This window comes from Synchiropus splendidus, chromosome 2 (assembly GCF_027744825.2).
Source record: "Synchiropus splendidus isolate RoL2022-P1 chromosome 2, RoL_Sspl_1.0, whole genome shotgun sequence".
Taxonomy (NCBI): Eukaryota; Metazoa; Chordata; class Actinopteri; order Syngnathiformes; family Callionymidae; genus Synchiropus; species Synchiropus splendidus.
In genome coordinates, this window is record NC_071335.1 from 34,212,007 (window position 1) to 34,233,733 (window position 21,727).

The 21,727-nt window shown below is 42.8% G+C and overlaps 2 protein-coding genes across 5 annotated transcripts in view; one reads left to right on the plus strand and one right to left on the minus strand.

The window, feature by feature from the left end:
• The window catches only part of LOC128753784 (netrin-1), a 44,010-nt gene extending 24,445 nt beyond the window's left edge, over positions 1 to 19,565 (plus strand). For 3 of the 4 annotated variants that reach the window (XM_053855860.1, XM_053855858.1, XM_053855859.1), the window contains 4 exons: positions 3,333 to 3,482; positions 6,518 to 6,571; positions 14,315 to 14,389; positions 16,775 to 19,565. In XM_053855860.1, coding sequence (XP_053711835.1) covers positions 3,333 to 3,482; positions 6,518 to 6,571; positions 14,315 to 14,389; positions 16,775 to 17,103 — 608 coding nt within the window. In that variant the 3' untranslated portion in view covers positions 17,104 to 19,565. The remainder of the gene's footprint in view (positions 1 to 3,332; positions 3,483 to 6,517; positions 6,572 to 14,314; positions 14,390 to 16,774) is intronic. The other variant, XM_053855861.1, reaches the window with a different exon arrangement.
• Positions 18,744 to 21,727, minus strand: part of LOC128753785 (syntaxin-8-like) — a 31,724-nt gene continuing 28,740 nt past the window's right edge. Inside the window, exon 8 of the mRNA XM_053855863.1 lies at positions 18,744 to 20,853. Coding sequence (XP_053711838.1) covers positions 20,789 to 20,853 — 65 coding nt within the window. The 3' untranslated portion in view covers positions 18,744 to 20,788. The remainder of the gene's footprint in view (positions 20,854 to 21,727) is intronic.

Genomic DNA, 21,727 nt, shown 5'->3' on the forward strand with positions numbered 1-21,727 from the left:
ATGGCTTTGGGCCCAATTCTTCTGTCAGCCAGGAATGCAAACACACATTCATCACACCAAACTGTGTATCATTAACCCCTATGCTCCGCCGAGTCTAGCCAGCCAGCTAATTGTGGAAATTTGACCCCATTTTTATGTCTCTGCACGTCCTATAATTTGCAGATCACTTTCCGCATAAACGTGGTGATATTTTCAAGAGGCCATCTTCTTCTTTTTCTCAAGATTTTTGCCTACATTCTGCAGGCAGACGTTGGCTTCAGATCTCAGAGTTATTCTCCTTTTGGCCAGAAGCTTGAAATGATGGAGAACAGACTTCAAACACTATTTTTATGGTAAAAATGTTGGAAGAGTTTAAAGTCCCCACATTGTGTAATCACAGGAAAATCCTCCCACTTTTCCATTAACAGGGAACATTTGTCTTTTTTTTTTAACTCAAAGCATACAGAGAATTATTTTCCCCAAATTTGTCTACAAACAACACTCGGGGTTATTTGCAAGATTCTCAACTTATTTATGATGGAAACGTTTGTGAGCCCTGCGCACACCGACAGGGTGTATCTGCTGAAGCCATCTCGAGTAGATCTGTAGTAGCTGTGAAGTGGATATGCTCTTCAACTAAAAAGCCCTCACTGACATCCTCAAAGCAAGTCCACCCTTCAGCCTAAAGGTAAAGGTCAGCCCCTCGGAGATTCTACCAATTTATCATCCAAGCATGCGGCAGGTCCTGTAGCCTTTAAGTGGGTGAGAAGGACTGAAGTCGAGGGAGGAAAAGCGAGTCCCACCTGTGGACCATGTGCTGAGGACTTACTGGCAGGCCTGAAACTTTGAGTTGTGGTTTCGGAGCAGACACTTTCAAAAAATATAACCCAAACTCTCTGATGCTGCGAGAAGAAATGCTCTTTGCCCCCGTGAGCCTCCAGTGGCACTGACACACTCCTAAATTTACTGGCCCAAGAACGTGCTCGGCGCCTTTCCACGCTCTTTACAAGATGTTCCGCAGGGCCAGTATGTGTGTCAGAGTTATCCACACAATGAAAGCAGATGTTTCAGATAAAGGTACTAATAGGTACACACACTGTTTAAGAGGCTTTAATCATTTGATAAGAACAGACGCAAGATAAGGGCTGCAACAGAAGCTGAATCACAGGAAACGGGCAATAGAGATAAGAGCCTCTGTTGTGCCCCACTCTGGAGAGCAGAGTGGCTTTAGTTTGGGGCTCCACCTGAGCAAGCGCCTGATCGTTTAAAGACGCAGGGTGACCTCTTTGCTTAGGAGGCTTCATTTCAAAATTCATTGATGCGTTATACTTGATCTAAATGTAAAACAGCTCAGCTCAAAAGTATGACGACAAAACATCCCATGAAAACAAAGCAACTTTGGAAGCTCCACTTGCTTTTCTGTGAGTGTTGTGTGAGCGAGTTCCAGAACGCCACTGCCCCCTGCTGTCCAAGTCAGCTCATATACGTTTGACTGTCATAGATATCAATGAGATTTGTAAACTTATCTAAACTAAACCCTGTGCTCTTCTACTGGCAGTTGTTTTCCTTAAGCTTACCTGACGGCTTAATGCATACAATAATAATAAGAAATTATATAATTTCTTATTATTATTGTATGCATTAGTATGCATTAATTAATTAATTAATTTATTTATTTATTTTTTCATTTTTTTACAATGTAAAATAAAATTTAAAATTACATCATACAAAACTCAAAGACTTCCTGGCTCCAGAACACTTAAAAAAAAATTAAAATAAAAAAATAAATAATCTGTCCCTAGTCTTATTATCCAGCTGCATTTCCTGAAAATATTGTAACTTCTCAAGTCATTACACTGTCACACAACAGACTTAAAATGAAGGTAACAAAATTAGACGACAATCAAGTTGTCGACCTGTCACTTTTTATGCTTGAATTTTAAATATTTTCGGATTCTCCAGTCTACAACATAGTTTTAATTTGCCGTTGAAAATTTAATGTGATATTTCATAACTTAAGAACTGACAATTCACTCCAATAAAAAGCACTTGATTAAAAATCCACTGTGCTCTGTTGCACACTGGTGGTCTGACGTTATCCATTTGTTTTAGCTCTTCATATTAAATTGTGGTTTAAAACAGCGTGAGCCAAACCACCAAAATTTGAAGGCTTTCATGGTGACACAACACAGAACAATCCACAGGGAGGGGGCTCGGGTGTGTGTGAGCAACAAACAGGTGATTTTTAAAGCACAAACTCTGCTTTTCATTAAACTGCCAGTGCAATTGTTAAATGTTCATTTAGCTTTTCAAATTCACTCTTCAAGAAGAACCCTCAGCGGGACTGTCCTCAAATGTTCTTCAAAATCTGATCTGTGAATTGAATTTAAATCAGTTGAGAGAATGATTCCAGAAGCATATGTGTTTGATAGACCCCCCAAGTTTGGGAGGAAGTGTGACAGACGCTTTGGGCTCGCTATCAAAGCCCAGAATTAATCAGAACCAGGCAATTAGGATTAACCGTAATAATTTTATTATTCTCCAAAGATGCCTGAGCGTTTTGTCGAGCCGTGCAAGCACAGCTGGAGTCCACCAGGGCCTTCAAACGCCGACATGCACACTTGAATTAGGCAGAGATTTTTGCCATCATACTGGTGAAGTGATCCAGCTGTGGCAGGTTAATTCTGATTCAGTCTTTTGTAAAGTAGATAAGACTCAAGTGCAATAGAATGTGGTTATTTGAGTGGCAACCATCGGCTATTTCAAGAATTGAATTTGCTGTTGAATTATGAATATTTTCTGGACATAATCTCTTAAAATCCTTCTGCTATCTGTGGCTGCTCTGAGATCAGGGTGAGCTGGAACTTCCACGCAAAAAACTGAATATAGTTGCAGTAGTGATGTACACAAAAACATTTGAAATCTGAAACAGTTTTGTCCATCATTTGAGGAAAAAAAACCCAGCTACGGTTCACATCTCAGGAGGAAGGAGGACATATTGAAAAGCCTTGAGGTTTAGGCTACGTCACCTTTGAAAAACACGACAGCATATGAAGCATACCATCTTGACTTGGTCCTGATGCTGAGAGTGAATCCATCTAAAGAAGTTGGGGATTATAATCCTGAATGAGTCGGTACAAACTGTTCTTTAGTTCTCAACAGGTGAAGATGAGTCAGTGTGTTACGTCTGTGTGTGCACGTCCTCACGCCTGTCTCTCACCACACTATTGTTGTTGATCACCGGCGCTGCTGCCACTGTGTACCCACCTGCACCCTGCAGTTTGTGCCTCCCCACGTGTGCGTGTGAGACCACTCACTGTGCCTCTCTCTCTCTTATTTCTCTTTCCTCACAGCATGTGATTGCCATCCCGTGGGTGCCGCTGGCAAAACCTGTAACCAAACCACAGGACAATGTCCCTGTAAAGACGGCGTGACTGGTATCACGTGCAACCGCTGTGCTAAAGGGTACCAGCAGAGCCGCTCGCCCATTGCCCCCTGCATAAGTACGTGGAACCGGTCTACACCTTGTCAGCTAATTCCAAAAGACACATCACACAAACACAGAACATCCAAACAAAGTGACACAACACTCAGCAGACAAGCGTCGGGTAAATCTTCTCACTTAAATAAACATGCTATTAAACAACACCACTTCTGTAGCTGCTGAGAGCTTCATAAATCAGGGTTAAGTTCTAAGGCCAGTCCTGTTAAAACAGTCACCACGATGTAAGCTCATTTGAAATCACGAGTTGTCCCACAGCACACATGGACAAACCACAACCCCTGACGTCTGACTTCATTATCAGAGCGAACTGGTCAGTTCAGTTGTACATATTTAAACGCTTCATTGAAGCGACTAGCACACATGTGGGTCACATGACCTCTTTAATCAAAAAGTCCAGCCCAAGAGAAGTGTGAGCTACTTTTAAATGTGAGGTATTTGTCCCACTTATCTAAAACCACTCACTCGGTGTGTACAGTGTATAAACTAATTCCTTTATTTTTAAACACCGATTGCAGTAGTGGCTGGTGAGAGACACAACAGAAGAGACTGTTGACAGAGACAAAAAGAAGCAAAAAATAAGAGCCCTTGAATTCTTGGGCAGTTTGTGTCACCCAACCTGAGGCCAACAGATCCCAAGGTGCTGAATGGATGCGTTTCAGGAGTCATGTGACCAGTTCATGTCTGTGATTGGCTGTGCTACTATGCTGAAGGGGCACTTTTTCCAGTGCCCCAACTAATATTATGTAGAGAACAGGAAGCTGTTCCCTCCTCAATATTTCTTACTCTGTCATGATAAATGATGACCCAAGTGGTGAATAAATAGTTCCTTAATAAAAAGATGAACAAGTGCACCCAGCACCCCCTATTGACCAGTCAGTCACTGACCAATTGTTTAAGTTAGACTCTGGTAACAGGGAAAACTGACGTATGATCATTGATCTTAAAACAATTATATATATAAAAAAAACATGTTAACACCATTAAGGATGCTCAAATGAGAGGACAAGCAACAGGCTGGTGACCTTATCTTACCAAAAACGTGCTCAACAATGATGGTAAAAGAGAGGAATTGAAAGCCGCTGGCGGGTTTCCTCCCTCCCTTGTTTCATAAAAAAGACTTGATTCTCGCTTTCCTCTGCCGCACACCTATGCACAGCTGTAACCACCACTGCTTTCTTCCTCTCTTGTTTGTCACGTTGATACATTGCTGCGGTTTTTGCCCATGAATACGCCTTTGCTTATCTTATACAGATTTTTCAGAAGGGCTCCATCTCTTCTTCCCAGCCAACACTTAGGAAACACATTCTGTGTTTGATATCTTCCACACTGTCCCGCACCTTTGGAGATAAGACACCAGCTCTTAGCGGATGATTTCTCTCTGTCAACTCTCTGCACTGTTCGAAACAAGACAGGATGTGGGAGCAGATTAAGAGAATCAAGTCTTTGTCTGACATTTCTGTATCTTAGAATCAGGATGTCCTTTATATATATATATATATATATATATATATATATATATATATATATATATATATATATATATATATATATTCAGAAAAGAAAAAGCTTTTAAAGTCTGTAGTCATATTGGCAGAAGTTCATTGAAATAGAGCGGTGAGATTTCAAGATAATTCTGACAAAAGTATTGACTTTGGTAAATTGAATTTCGCGAGAAATGTGACAAATGAATGAGGGACTCAAAGTTTGGTCCACTTTAAATGACCAAGTAGCAGTTTTCCACATTTCTCTAGTCCTACTGATAATACTCAGGTCTGACTTGTATGTATTAAAATAACTAATTTCACATGTTTTTTAAACGTCACTTCACACTGACCAACATGGCCAAGGAGTAAACTTTATATCTGTGATGTACTACGTCTGTGATGTGCCTCAATAATCTAGATTCCATCCCACCACCGATCGAGGAGGTTGTTCTCCAAGCCAGAACTCTTGTGTGATCGCACATGATGTAGCGTCACAACAACACATATCACGTTTGGGAGTAATGAAGGCTTTGCAGGAGGACCTTAGTGGTGTTACCACTTCATGCAACAGATTTTGTTAAACAAATTCCCCCCCCAAAAGGTGACTTTTAATCCAGTGTGGCTTATATAGTTTTTTTTTCCTTCTACGTGATGCACTTTTTGACTGGTGCTATACTCCAGAGCGACTTATAGTCTGAAAAATACAGTCGTACATTTTGAGCTGACAATGCAGTGTTAATGCTGTACTTGAACCAGTCAAACAAAAAGTAGCAAGAAAATTATTATTACATGTAATTATTCATACTCAGATTTCTTGTAGCGTTATCACACAAGATTTTGCTCAGTGTACAGGGATTATATTTTAATTTTCTTTTTTTTTATTGCCAATAGAATGAAAATATACCTGAAGTAAGGGAGGGGAGGAAGGATGTGCTCTAGTTTGAAGACGACATCCATGGCATAATCTTTGAAACAAGCGTGCGACCACGCTGGTTTTCTTGGTCAGAGAGGACCTCTGAGCTGTGAGGTTGACTAAAACATGCTAGAAATGTGTTTAACCCATGTGGCATTGAATTCACAAATAAAAGACATACTACAGATTTTCACTTTAAACATGGCGGTCAAAAATGCAAGCTTTGCCATAATGGTAGGGTTAACTGTACAGTATATTGATTTTATAGTCGAAGGAATAGAGAACAAAAAGCATGTTAAAACATTGCAAGTACTGTATAGTCGAGTGTCACCAGATGTGCATTCAATTGTTTACAACTGAAAACCATCACACCAGTGAAGAAATGATGCCTATTTTAAGTCCAAAAAGCTGCGCCATAGTTCATCAATAGCAGGCTGCTGCATTTCAGAGAACCCAATATGCTCTCAAGATCTTTCCATCCCACAGTCAACTGAAATGTTGATGGGTAACAGGACCTTGTCTGCTGAAGTGTCACACACACACACACACACACACACAATGTCATCTTTCTTTTGATGAGGTCCGATACCTTTGCATTGTCGTGATGTACATTTGTGTTTGTGTCATGTGGAGCAGAGATTCCAGTCACTCCTCCAACAACCCCATCCACCAGCACAGAGGAACCCTTAGGTGAGTAAACCCCCGGCATGTTGTCACTCTCCCACTCATATTTGACTCTCCAGTGGGGATCCTTGCTGCTTCTTGTACACATTAAAGGGATTTTTATAGCATCACACCACACCCTGGTGGAGAAGTAGGGTTTGAGTTGGATCCCTTTGCCCTCCTCTCTTAATGCTCATGAATATTACAATCATTGGCAGCAACTTTGGGACGTAGCCCCTTTAATCTCTCGCAATTAATCAGCGTAACTGCAGCCCAGCGTGATGTTGCTCTCGCATTCAGCCAGTTTGTTTTTCTACTGCTCTCCTTTAATTTTGGGTGCCAGCCAAGTCGCTCTGGAAAAACAGGGAATCCGCTCAAGTTCTAATGGAACTTGCCAGAAAACTCCAGTTTGGTCATACTGTCAAAAACACTGGTGACTGTTTGTTATATATATATTTTTTTCATTAAATTGATTTTATTTACAGGGCCCTATCCTTCATGCATAAATTTTCTGGCTTATGCATTTGTTTCACATTTTGAATTCTTGTTTGATATGAAGTGTGTAGATACTCAGTGAATTTGTGACACCACACTTATACGAAGCCAGTGGGTTCCCTCTCCACCAAGCTTTACCACTTATGCACAGCACAACGTATGTACAGTACATAAAGAAAAGTTTCTTCTTTATCTAAAAAAACAAAAACAAAACATGCTTCTTCATCTGTCTGTTCGGTCTGGGTAGAGTTAGTGAAGCACAATAGCTGAAGAATCGTTGATCCAAACCAGCGCCAACAACATTCATAACTTAATCTTATTTTCATCTTACACATTTAAACTTCCCCTATTTAGGGCGCCATTTTCAGCAGAATCAGACTATACAATACAACAGCCAAACTAACCATGATGTGTCAGAAAACAAACACTTACTGCAGCACATAGTTCAACACAGCACTTTCACAATGATATAAAAGCGTATGTGTATTGATTCTGAAATTTGTCAGTTGCGGTGTGAAATATTGAAATGCGATTAAATGCGATTAATTAAGATTAATACATTTAAACGTGTTTCAGAATTACTGAAAGAGGGGGAAAACAGGAATTGCTTCGTAAACATGTTTATATGGAATTTTGCTCTTTGGTTTCATTGTGGAAAAGTTGGCTTTGCTCTGTGTTAGATTGTGTGTGTGTGTGTGTGTGTGTGTGTCCTCCTGCAGCTGTTGTTGAACTCTCCTAGGTCCCCAAACATTCCCTAGGCAGCTTTGATTGACAGCACAGTCATGATACTGCCGGTCCACTTCCCTCCTCCACCACTTTCCTTTTCTTTCCAGTTATTTTTTTTCTGTTATGCCCTGCTCTCTGCTCCCTCCTTCGTCTCCCTGCGTTTCACGCTTTGCCTTTACGAAACACTGTGTGTGGTGCGCAGCACAAATATCTGGAGTTTCTCTGGGCCCCCTTGTCAAGACCCCGTCTACCTTGCAAGGGAGCGGGGATATGTTGCTTACCTCAGCCAGGGATTCCATGATAGAGTTGGGACCGTTTGACTTTATAGAAAGTAGAAAGTGGAAACTGATATGGAGCTTCAACTTTGTGAATCTATAGACATGGCTACGTTTTATCCCATCTCATTTAGGGATTCCCTTCATGTGAGTAACAGTGGGGAGTGGGGTGGGAATGGGGGCGGGGTATGTATAGCAGTGATATCACCTATTGTCTGATGGCAAACAGATGTGGTGATTGTTGACAACATTGAGAAACAATAGCAGTTTCCAAATAAGCTCGCGTGAAAGACCTAAAACAAGCAGTAAATATTTTGATATGGAAATCAACAGATTTATTTGCAGTGTTATTGGGATGAATTACTGTGAAGAACATGCTGATGAGGTGCGAGCTCAGCTGAAGGAGCAGATGGGAGGAAATAGTTGGACTGGAGTCATGTCAAAAGGGGCAAAAGAGGGGTATCCTCTATAACAGTGGTCTCCAACCCCCGGGCCGGGGACCGGTTCCGGTCCGTGGATCAATTGGTACCACGCCAAACCAGAAATAATGTGTATTATTATGAGTCTGAAGGAGCTTTTCTTTTGAAAAACCTTTTTTTTTGAAAAATGAATAGATTCTCTTGGTTAAGCCTTGACCACTTGAGAGCCAAAATGTAACCCACAAGCTCGAAAAATGAGTGAAGGGAAAAAGGCACAGTGAAGAAACAGGAGAAGACTACGACTTCCAAGAAGAAGAAAGTTTTTAACAAATAATACCAGGAGTGGTACTTGAAATATGGATTTATCGCGGCCGTCTACCATCACTCCAGGATGGGAGACGTCTTGTTGCAGAGAAACAAGCTCAGGGCTCCCATTGATTTAACCATGTGGTTATTTAAAATTTTCATGCACTTTATATTGGGTTTTGAGGTGTGTCTCTATGCTATTTTGAAGCCCTGCTTAAGCGTTACCATAGCGACCAGAGTAAGAGAGCATTAAGGCACTGGTCAAGAGGAGGAGAGTTTGAGTCTTAGTGGGCGCACAAACATGCAGAGGCCTTATATGATGGGTCAAAGTAGCAACTTCATACCCGCCGGGCCACGTTCCAACTGTCAAGGTCTGCAATGATAAAAAGGTTGGGGACCACTGCTTTATAAGGTCTCAAATGGACCTACCTAGTTGAGTTCTTGTCCCAGGTATAGATGTGAGGATACGCTTGGCTCTGTTGACTAGAATGTGGTCCCAATATTTTTCTGCCATGAAATTGTTTGGATAATTGTGATCCAACGTTTTGGGCTGAAAGGTTTTCCAGCGAAAGATCAAAGCGACTGAAAAAAAACTTTGTTACGTTAAAAAGCAGAGGCATGAGATTTGGATCTGCTGACAGCTGTTGGGCAGGTGTCTCCGCTGTACGAGGGGCGGGGGCTGTTTTGGAGGGCTGAATGGAGAAGTGGGGTGTGAGGGGAAAACGGAGTGGATATTAATTTGTCTCTGGCAGCAGCGCCCCCCTCCTCGCTCGACCACACGGGAGGCAGGAATGCATGAAGAATACCTCTGATGGTGTGGCGCAGACAAAACACACATTGTGCTGCTAGGTCATGGATGGTGTGAGTCGCCACTCCCACGGGTCGTGACAGAGACGTCTGCGAGGCAACAAAATGTGGTGGAGATTAGGCGCCGATGACCTGTGATGGCCCGTCAGGATCCACAGGATGTGAGCGAGAGCGTGGGTGATTAGCCGCAGCGCCGATGATGAGGCTCTTACGGCTCCATCTTAAATATTCCGACCTTTCCTCCTCAAGCTGGAAGTGATCAGCATCCGAGGAAGAACCCTCCTTGGATTTTTTAGACATGAGTCTTCAAACACACGCCCTGTCACGTCAACACAATCCTGTTATCCCGGATCCCATTCTCATTATCAAAACATGCTCTGTTTACTTACTTTACTGCTCCAAACACTTTTTAATGACATCCAACTTCGGACGGGTTATTTTTCGTAACTCAAAAGTCTTTTTTGGGTGAAATGATAATAAGCCGCTGACTCATCTGAAACTCATCAGTTACAGTACCGCCGAAGGACTGAGGTCATTCAGACCCATCGCACGCCACCAGAAAGTACGCTTGGATCGGGTCAAGAATTCTAAAGAGCTTCTTGGGCTGAAGTTTGCCAAAACCCATTTTTTACCCTGCTCAACACAATGCATGTGCGTGTGAGCGCGTGCATGTGTGTGTGTAGCACTTTCCCAACTTAGCTCTGGTGTAAGCAGCAGAAGAGGAGCTCAACACTGGTCGCCATAATCTAATTACACGCTTTATTTGTCACAATTTGTTTCTCTCTTAGTCGGCCGGAGGGAGAAAGCCCCCCTCCTGGGCTGCCATTCACACCTCTCCACCACTCATATCCATCTTTGCATCTATATCCACAGGCCTCGAGCATATTAGGCAAGAAATACACCACGTAGGTGTGAGCGTGTGTGTGAGACGTAGCCAGTCGATATGTGCCTCGTGTCCATGACGGACCTCCTCTCACACCAAGTAGCTGGGATGGGCTCCAGGCCACTGAGATCCCTTACAGCACAAGAGTCCAACTCAAGACCAGGGGGCCAAATCCAGCCCATGAAGTCCTGTTTCCTGGCCCACAAGTGCTTCAGAGACTTGGATAGATCACATACAATCTGGCTTCCGAGATGTCAACAATTACTCTGGAAACTTCGGGAATGTAGAAGAGAAACCGATCTCACATACACAAAGAAGCCTTAAAAATACTATCAGCGTGGAAGAATGAATTTATTTTTATACTATATTTAAATATTTCCACAAAATAATATGTGTTTATAATTTTGGCACCGAGCGTGATTCAGTTTGATCCCACTGCTTTGTCGGAAATTGAAGTGGACAGAAAAAGATTGGACTCAAACTTGCAAGTCGGTTCATGAGATCTGATGGCAGCTGGTTCTGGGTTAGGGAGAAGATGCCACTCATATCGGCCTGCCCACAGCGGGCCGATATGATCTTATATGTCAAAGCTCAGAAATCAAGATGGATACCAAGATGTTCCTCAACCAGAATAGAAATGGAATCCCGTCATTATTACATTCACCAGCTCGACCGCACGTAGCTCATTTCACGACACAAGACGCAACAGTTCAGAACGCCAACAACTGAACGGGAAACTCATTTTGGCTGCTTTTATCTGTGGTATTTGGCATTGGTAGGCTGGCCTGTGGGCTCAGAACGATACAGTGGCGTATCCAAGACGGGTCCCAAATGAGAACGATTAGCTTTAATAGTGGCCCAGCAGCACTTTGATACCAGGGCAGAGGTCCACCTCTCAGTTACGCACCTCTCAGTGATCTGAAAGGGGGTAAACAAAGCGCGGTAGTAACTACATCTACTGCACATTTTAGCTGAGCGCTGCAGGACGGCTCCCACTTCCTCGACTTGTAATGCAGCACAAAGAGAACATTTGTCCTCCCAGTAGGGGACTGCCGGGCCCTAAATGGGGATCTTGGGGTTCTCTCAGCGGGGCCCGGAGCTGCGTCTCATGGGGTACACTAATGGGGAACGAAAGGCTATCAAAGACAAGTATCAGGACGGCATCAAGGGGGGTTATGAGAAAACAAAGCGTCCTTTCCACTGCCTGTCCACCCCCTCCTGTCATTTACATGGTAATCAGGTCCTGATCGCGGACTGCGCTGTTGTCGAGTGTTGATCCAATATCTTCTTCAATCCACACACAGCTAGCATGAGAGGATTTTGGCTTATTTTTGGTTAAACACCGCTTCTTCAAACGCCCCTCCCGTCTTCGTTTAATCAACCCTCAACCTCTTTCCTCTCCGCCACTATCCATTTTCCCGCCTCCTTTTCTTTTTCTTGGGCTGCATTTTTTCTTGAGCCGCTGTCGCCCCGGCAACCGCATTCAACAGGAGAATAAAAGAGAGTACAGAGCTCAGAGCACAGATCTGCTGCACAACAATGTAGATTGTTCATATTAAGGCTTCTTTTCTCCCCTCCCCATCACTCTTCTTCGAGCATGTCACCAGCTGCCCACCCAGCGCTCCCTCCTCCTCGCATACTGTCTTCATTACAGTGGGACTTCCAAGATTAAACGCTAGATCAGCACAAAATCAAGGACTTGGCAAGCAGAGGGAGGCTGGTAGATGATTTAAGAACTAGTGTAGTTCATTCATTGTGTTGAGATGGATGATGCCGAATGATGGGCGTGTCATAATTCTGAGATAAATAGAAATAAATGTTGGAATGTCAGAACGGAAATAAATATTTCCACTTTCATGTCTTTATTTTTCCGCATTTATTTCAGAACTATATCATATTTGGAATTGCTAAATGAAAAAAAAAAAGGTTTCACTACAAGAACCTTGTCTTATTCTGGTTAAGTAAGATTAAAGGAATTTAGTGATGATTTCATGGCTCCTTTAAAATCAAATTCTCATGTAATTCAAATGGTTATGTTCACCACAGACTGGCATGAGCCAGGCGCAGCAAGAAGACACAACTTATCCATTGAGTGCACTGCCAATGTGAACCATGGTTTTTTCACAAATTCAACTCAACAGCAGCCTTGGCTAAAGTAAAGGAAATAAATGTTGGAATGTCAGAACGGAAATAAATATTTCCACTTTCATGTCTTTATTTTTCCGCATTTATTTCAGAACTATATCATATTTGGAATTGCTAAATGAAAAAAAAAAAGGTTTCACTACAAGAACCTTGTCTTATTCTGGTTAAGTAAGATTAAAGGAATTTAGTGATGATTTCATGGCTCCTTTAAAATCAAATTCTCATGTAATTCAAATGGTTATGTTCACCACAGACTGGCATGAGCCAGGCGCAGCAAGAAGACACAACTTATCCATTGAGTGCACTGCCAATGTGAACCATGGTTTTTTCACAAATTCAACTCAACAGCAGCCTTGGCTAAAGTAAAGGAAAGACAATTCATGTTTTTTAAATTTCTAGTTATTATATTTGTCATTTATTTTTATTTGTTTGGTACGTCTCACTTTAAAAAACATAGCTATTGAGGCTTATTTATTCAGTTAAAAAAAATGAAATAATTTATTTACCAATATTGACACTCACAGCCTCCCAGATTTATTGATCGTCAAAAATGCATGCGAAAACTGTACTGTACGACTACCTCTTTAGTTTGCAATATTATTATTATTATTTTTTTTTTTTTAATTAATTAATTTATTTTTTTGCACATTTCAGATTTTCAATTCTTGTCACAACGTTGTGACTTTTGAGCACAGTCATTCACAATCTACCGGCCTTTTTTTGTTTGAATAATAATTTTTCTTAGAGTCACATTCATTTTCACACATTTGTCAATTTATATTGAAGATTTTTTTATTAATAACAGCTCATTTTGCTTACATTTAACATGCTGAAGCCTAAGCACACTTCTATCTGTATTGACTGTATTTCCCCCTTCATTTGGTCGTCTTATTTTATTGAATACTTTACAGAATATATTTGGAATTTCTCTCCCTTGCAAAGAGGACACCTCCTTCTCCTCATGACTGGTTGAAAATTCTAAAGTCAAGTGCTCACTGGACATGTCTGCGGATCATTGCTGATTCATTCACATATCCAGGAGAATAAAATAGGCAAAGACACCCACGGTATTGTCTTTTGCTCCACACGCAAAACTAAATGAATCAGCTGTCGTAGTAGATGGAGAGACCCCTCTGCCCACAGCAGGCCTAAGTGTGACCAGAGTTGCAGGGCGCACACCCCCACATGCCCAAAAAACAAGGATCCTCAGCCTAAAGCTTCATGGATGGCTAATTTTCCCTTCCTGACCTCCCTTTGTGTGGCATTGACCCCCTTTAAAATCCCCCCACCTCCGCTACCCTCTGGAAAAGCTGCCAGCCCCCCAGCGCTCTTTCTGCTCGGCCCAAACTGCTGTGAATGCAGGAGTTTGACATGCTCCTCACTGGGAGCTTGAAGTGATCCCCGGGTAAAGTTTTTCCTGGAGGTCGGGGGGCTGAGGTGACAAGCAGGGTGAGCTTTGTAGAGCGAGGTGTCCAAGTAAGAGGACGCTGGTCTGCTGGGCTACACTCCCACCAGTGGTTGAAACAATTTGGAGTTGGTTTTAACGCCTGTCTTCAAGTTAAACTCTCTCTTTATTCATTAAAACTGTTAAAGACTACAACCTGGTCAAAATGGCCTCCCAAGTATGGACTTGACTGGGAGACCCAGCCTGAAACATAAAAGCCCACCCACAAACACGAGTCATGAATCACGTTTCCTCTCCTTCCTCCTGCAGACTGCGAGTCGTACTGTAAAGCCTCTAAAGGGAAGCTGAAGATCAACATGAAGAAGTACTGCAAGAAAGACTATGGTAAGTCGATCCAAGAGACAAGGTGGCTCTTCATGGAGCCTCAGTAAGAAAAACGTACATGTACCTTTTGTAATCTGCGGTGGCTTCTTCATCCTGTTTTGCGACTTGTTTTTCTCAGCCTCAAGATAAATAAATGTCACTTTTGATCCCAGTGTAGATATGCAGCTCTGCTATCAATAATTCATTCACAGTCGCCAGAACAAACTCTGAATTTCATGGTGAATGTTGAATCAAATTTCGCCTACGTTTTTACTCTTCATTTTATGTAATTTATTTCTTTTATTTTAATTTTTGTGATAGCCCATGAATTTGTGTCTAGCTTTCTTGTTTATTCCTGCACTCAACTTCATTTGTAGTCTGTATGTTGACATTCATGCACTTGTTTTTTGGGTTGGGTTGAAAAAGGAAGAGCTTCCCTGGTATTTAACTTCGATAGAGTCTTTTTTGCCTTGTTTTTTTTAGGCCTGCCACCTTTGCAGTTGCTGGCGGTTATGTCTTAGACATATTTCAACTCATATTTCCTTTTTTCCTTGTCTACATCTCTGTTTTGAACCCCTTCATCATTAGGTACTTTTGGCAGTCATAAGTCTTCCATATATATCCGTACATGTGTAGGCATTGACCCGGTGAGATCAGAACTAGCCCATGAAAAGGCAGTTAGTTTTATTAATTCCTCACTTTGGGAGACTAATGATCAAACAGCGACAGATGTCGGTGGATAAAGCAGCGTGACGGACAGTTCCTGCCCTCTTCTAGATCCTCATTAAGGGAGACCCACTTCCCCCACCACCTGACGGTTCCCCCACATTCCTGTGGCAATCCGTCCACCCTCGACGCCATTCAAGGTGCGGATAAGTCATATGACCTCTCGCCTTTTTTTCCTTCCCCGCGACAATGATTGAAGTCAGGCAGCTGAACCGCTTGACCAAGCATCCCGCGGCAAACCTCGGCGGCTTGACGGACAGGCCTGCGGCTTTAGCCGCGCAGGGATTTGTGGGTGTTAGCCAGTGGGCTCCAAGGCGCCTCCTCTTCAACAAGAGGTAGCTAGCTTGCTGCTGGGTCGGTGAGAGCAGCTTTGGCTTGACTGTCTGAGTCCGCTCAAGCTTGAATTGTCATTCACACGCGGCGCTCTGCGAGCATTGTGCTCAACTTGCTGAGGAGCGAAGAAGTGAGACATCAGCAGAAGGCAAACAGCCTCTCACAATCAGAGCTTAAACCGCAGTCAGCGCTGAGTCGGAGCCTAACTGAGTTTTCTGAAACTGAAATCGGTTAAACCAAGAATCAAAGTTGTTGCAGTGCAGAATGGGACATTTATTATAGCACTGCTTGGAGGCCACACGCCTGGGTCAGTCTGGCCTTCTAGATAAGTGAGAAACTTTGACATGTTTTATGTATAAATTTACTATTATCAATCACATAGAATTGTACCCTTGACCAAAACCATTTTTGGACCTGCGTATTTTTCCTAAGATTCTATTATTTAGCCTCATTTCGTGCCACCTTGTTTCAAGTTACTAGCGTCCATTAAGTTGTGGATTGTTGTGTGTTCAGCTAGTCACTGACTGAGCGACTGAGCGCAGGGAACGTTTGGTTTCAAGCCCATTTTAATCTGCAGAACTTGTTTTATGAGGGAGAAAAGCTCAGCAGGGTTTTGGCTGTCGCACTGCATGGTCACAAGATGCAACAGGATTCTGAGGTTGATACACTGAAGGGAATAAAGGGGCACAGGAGGGGGCGCCATGGGGGTTCTACTGTCAACAGAACCCTTCTGGGAGGAACTCACTTCAGTGGCAAGAGATTGGTGAATGTAAAGGACACTTCTATCAGTTACATCCGAACTGTATCAGTGACTGGAAAGCTGATGGAAAACTATTCATTAAACATCGCTGTTTTCTGGAGCGCTGGACAAGTAACATCCGACTTATTCGTACACAATGGCGGGCTGCTGTGTGCTGCGGTGCCAGACATTGAATTTTTAAAAAAGCATCTGCTGGCTGTGGTCGCAAGTACGAGTGGATGAGCAGGATGTAAGTCGGACGTTACTTGTATATTCATGGGGGACATGAGCTGAAGGCAACAGAAGATTTGAATATTGAGAATGTGTTTTGAGAAACAGACCACAGTCGACTTTGTCAAAAAGTATACCCACACATTTCGACCACAGAAGTGGCTCTTGGAAGTTTTCAGCACTCAATATGTCGGTGGTCAACTGCCAGAGTCAGTATTCTAGCTGTGGTTCTGGGATCCTTTTAACCAACATGGTGAGTTTTTGGCAATACAATGTGTGATTTTTTTAAAAGGTAGCCCTCGTACATAGCTTGACAAACAGCTTACTTTAGTTTCTAGCGACAGACAAACCCTCAAGAACTTCTGTGGCCCCCACAGCTGTACAGGTCCACATCCTGAAGGCGGACAAGTCCGGCGAGTGGTGGAAGTTCACCGTCAACATCATCTCGGTCTACAAACAAGGCGAGAGTCGAATCCGGCGGGGAGACCAGTTCTTGTGGGTGCGAGCCAAAGACGTGGCCTGCAAGTGCCCCAAGATCAAGCCCGGGAAGAGGTACCTGCTGCTGGGGAACGACGAGGACTCCCCGGGTCAGAGCGGCGTCGTGGCCGACAAAGGCAGCCTGGTCATCCAGTGGAGGGACACGTGGGCGCGGCGGCTCAGGAAGTTCCAGCAGCGGGAAAAGAAAGGCAAGTGCAAGAAGCCGTAGACGGACGCGGGAGGACGTCGGGGGAGAATCCAGAGAAAGGCTGAGCGGGTCAAATAAGAATATAAATGAAAGAGACAAAAACATTTAGACTGAAACTGTCCATGTCGCTGCTTATTTGTGTAGTAGCATGAAGAGAATCCTTTGTGTTTCCAGTGAACTTTGGTCGGAGCTCACTCTACAGATTTGGTTTACGGTCTCTGATATCCGTCTCTTGTGGATTTGCCGAATTTGCACCAGTTACCAGTATATAAAGTCCTCCTCATATCTTGTTATGAAAGCGTCCTATTTTATTATTGGTGGACACTGAGAGACACCACTTCACCTCTGCGTGGTTCTCCTGTCTGTGGTACCAGCCGGGAGCCCGCCTCCTCACCTCTATGCTTCTGAATCGTGCCATAAAAACAAGAAAACATTGTTGTGTGTTGTCGCTCGTGGGTTCTCACGTTGCTGCGCGGCTACATCTGCGCGTAGATACAACAAACAAGCTCTGACTTCAGAATATCGCTAACCAAGGGTTGTTTATCTTATTAACTGAGGTTTGAACTAAACTCTCTAGTAAGTCTCCTTAGATTCGTCGACATATTTACACCAGGTGAGATAAAAGACACAAAGGTCTGACAACATTAAACAGGTAATAACAGAAATAATTCAAAAGTATTGTTTATTTATATCAGATTTCAGATGAAAAAGAGCCCTTCTTTTATAACATGGATTTTTTCTGACCTACACTAACCAGCTTGAAAGCATTTGTTTGGTGATTTTCATTTAGTTTTGGACACAAAGCAGCAGCCACACCCAAATCTAGTGTTTTCCATGTCCAGTCTACAATCGTTTCAAATGACACAGCTTTATATATGCATATCTAAAAGCAATGTCAATTTTATATATCCCATTTTCTCATCCCATCATCATCACTGATCTTTATCTACGTTGTGGTTCCTGTTTATGGACTAAAAAAGGTGGAATTTTCCATTCAGATAACAACAGTCGATGTCATTTAAATCTGACTGGTGCTGCTCCATAACACACGCTTCTGCTCCCGCCAAAAATATACCATGCCATTCCAGAAGGTGTGCATGTGACGTTAGCAGTAGTGATGGGCTGGTGAGGCTTCGTGAAACAGCGTCTGCATCTAGAGCCCCCTAGATGGCGCTCTCTGCTCTAAAATGTTTCACTTTAAACAACCTTACACCCTTTAGCGCCACCTTCTGAGCTCCGACACTGCTTCATGAAGCACAATGTTGAGGCATCAAATCAAAATATGATAGTGTTCTTTCAAATATTTTCAAATATACACGAAAACAATGTGTTTATCACCATCGCATCAATGAGTGAAGACACTTCCTTGTGTTGACACAAACCCTTCACATGAACTGTCTATGTTCGTGCCACTGTGATATGTTCCATTACGGGCGGATAAACAGCATTTTGTAGTGTCCCAATCCTGTAATCCTGTTGTCTCTTTCCAAACATGACATCTTCTGTTTAGATTCTGCGACATTTGGCTCCTGAATCTTAGTAAATCACCAGCGGAAGAAGAAACTTTGTGATATTTATTGCGTGAAAACAGAGAGTAGTGACCATACAGTCCCACGAGTGAAAAATGAAACAACAATGAAAAGGAGACATGAGTTGGGCTTCTTTAGGTATCATGGGGATCAAGGGTTTTATGTACTGGAGTTTAAAGCGCAGTCATTCTATGAAGTGAAGCTAGAGAGGAATAAAGAAAGTTAAATTCAGGAGGCGATATTTTTTTAAAGATATGAGAACGAATCTATACATTTTTACGTAGAAAAAAAAGTAGTTCATAGTTGTGAAACAAAAAAAGAAAACAATATTAAAATTAAGTTTTACAAAAGGAGGAAAATAATAACGGAGCGACAGATTCTTTTCAGACCACCAACTTTTTGGAAAGACAATTATGGTATTTCAACCGGAGGACACTGCTGTTCACCTGCCACCCTCATTCGTCACGCTGCGGGACAAATGTGGGAAATGGCAATGACTGGAGGCCGCCATGATTCAAACCACATTTCCCAATTATTTGATGCAGTTTGCTTCTTTGTGTGGTCGCACGATGCTTCGAACCTGGTCGATCATGAGCCCGTGGAGCGCCTCATTTGATGGAGAACATCAGTCTTCCACTCCACAACACACACACACACACACACACACACCTGACAAAACCTTCCTTTGTGTTCATGCTATGAATTGTAAATGTTTAGCTGTCACTCAAACATTTGACTTTTTGCGATGTTGTTTTACGAGGTGTACTAATATATTACAGTTATTTCATATGAATATATTTAATGACACGAGACATTGTGGATTTTATTGTCTTTCTCAATGTTTTTTTTTTTATTTGTACATGTTTGTGGTTGTTTAGATTGTTGCCATTTAATAAAAAAGAAGTAATAACTACTGAACAAACCAACATGGTAGAACTTAATACAGATTTTAGTTGGAATAAACTTATAACATTTAAATACGTTCCACTTGTTTTTTTTGTGTGTTTTAAACAGGAAAGTTTGACAATATACACAGTAACATCCTGCTGTGTTACAGTACTGTTCTCACACCCACTCAGTCCAGAAGCATGTCAATCAATGTGTCACATTAATATCTCTTTATTCATGGGGCATTTGAAACAATGCTAGACCCACACGAAATGGATTTTTTTTTATTTTTTTTATTTTTTAAGAAACAAAGACAAATGAACTGGCAACCTGTGTGGAAGGTCCGACGTCTCCGGCACAGCGACAGTAGAGACTACTGACTGTGCCACACACCACTTTGGCACAGTCCCCACAGCCATGACAACAACGCTTTTCTCTCACATAGTAACTGAGTCCTCAGGTGAACGGAAGCATAGAATCGTCCAATTAAATTTGAACGTTCACAGTGACTTTTGAAGACCAGTCAATACTGTGCTGCGGTTATTGGGGCGCCATAATCCCCCATAAATCGTAAAGTGATTTATAATGTTTTTTGGAGGAACATTCACGCAAGTAAATCTTATTTTGCTGACTCATTTCTAACTCCATTAGACGGTCATATGTTACATAATCTCCTCACTTGATCCACTAAAAGACAAAAAAAGAAAAAGCATGCACACGTTTGTATTTTTTTTTAATAGTTTGATGACATCAGTGGAAAAGTGATGTTCAGCGACTCCAGCTGTGTCCTCCCAAGATGGCGAACACAGACTGTATGAGCACACTCCGGGAACCATTGACAACCAGTCATTTCTCCAGTGGAACTATGAAGCAGGTGATTCAGCGGATGTTGGGAGAGGAGAGGTATAAACAAAGTTCGAAAGTGTTACATCTGTTTATGTTGACTGGATCTAGGTACACACAACAGAACAATGGTTCAGAGTGATTTGTCCAATGGAGAAGAACCCGATCATCATTTATTCAAACTCACCAGAAATATCCACACGGACAAAAAGCATTCAGCAATTTACACACCAAAAAGTTTGCTTTAATATTGAGAAGACTAAAACCCTGCAACCAATCAGGACATTGAATCGCCTGAGGTGGCTGAGGTGAGAGTTTGATCCGGGACCCAAGATTTATAGCTGTAATCCAGCAGTGACTATATTGGATGGCGCATGAGTGAGTTTACAAAAGACATTTCGTCCATTGCACTGAGACGATGCAGTCTTCAGCGCCGTCCTTGTCGGCTACACGGGCCACGCGCCGACCACCACGATGGCGATGAGAAGCAGCACGATCACCACCAACATCCCTGAGGGCGGGGAAAGAACAATGTCAGTCGAAGGTGGAACAAAAGCTGGAACCAGTTTACAGTCTGTTAGTTGGGACATCCCAGTTGCCTCATGATGACTGTGGACGACTGTCCCATTCACAACAATCTCTTGAGGATGGCGTCATAGACGTCATCAGCTGACAGCCACATTCATCCTCCCAAAGAAAGTCCTTTGGATTTCTGCAGGCAAGCTCACATCAGGCCCCTGAGGTCGACTCAATGCAGCCACAACCACCTCAGAGGCCTCACGGGAAAAAAAGTAAACACTGTGCATCAGTTGCAATTCGGCCACCGACCATGATCACCTGCTTCCAATGAAAAAACTCTGTGATCGGAACATGCTAATAACATGAAAGAACCTACAATCCATAGAAGCCCCATGTGCTGTATTGAGCCCCTCCCACAGCATACTGCACTGGCGCACCAAAACAAACTGTGTGACGTTTGCACCCTGCAACCCAGTGCCACAAAAACACCTTGTGGGGGAAGCAGTTAAAAGGCTTCAACATGACTTCAATACGCGATTTAAAGTTTTCCAGCATCAGTCAGACGGCAGGTTAAGCCTTGAGCAACACCTGCCTGTACAACCGTGACAGTGGGAAGATGGAGGCAGAGGTCCAGCCCTTTCTCGGTGGAGGAAGGCAGCAGCCTCCGCTGAGGGCTCTCTCTCACTTGGAGCCCCGATACATGCTCCAGGCTTGTAGCTAGCTAGCAGCATGTATTGGAGGGCGTCTGGGCGTCTGCAAAACATGTAAAAATGGATGCCTGACTCTTGACATAGCTTGGCCGCCAGATTACGCTGGTATATGGTGGCATCTGGCGGACAAGCTACGAGAATCTGGCGTCCATTTTT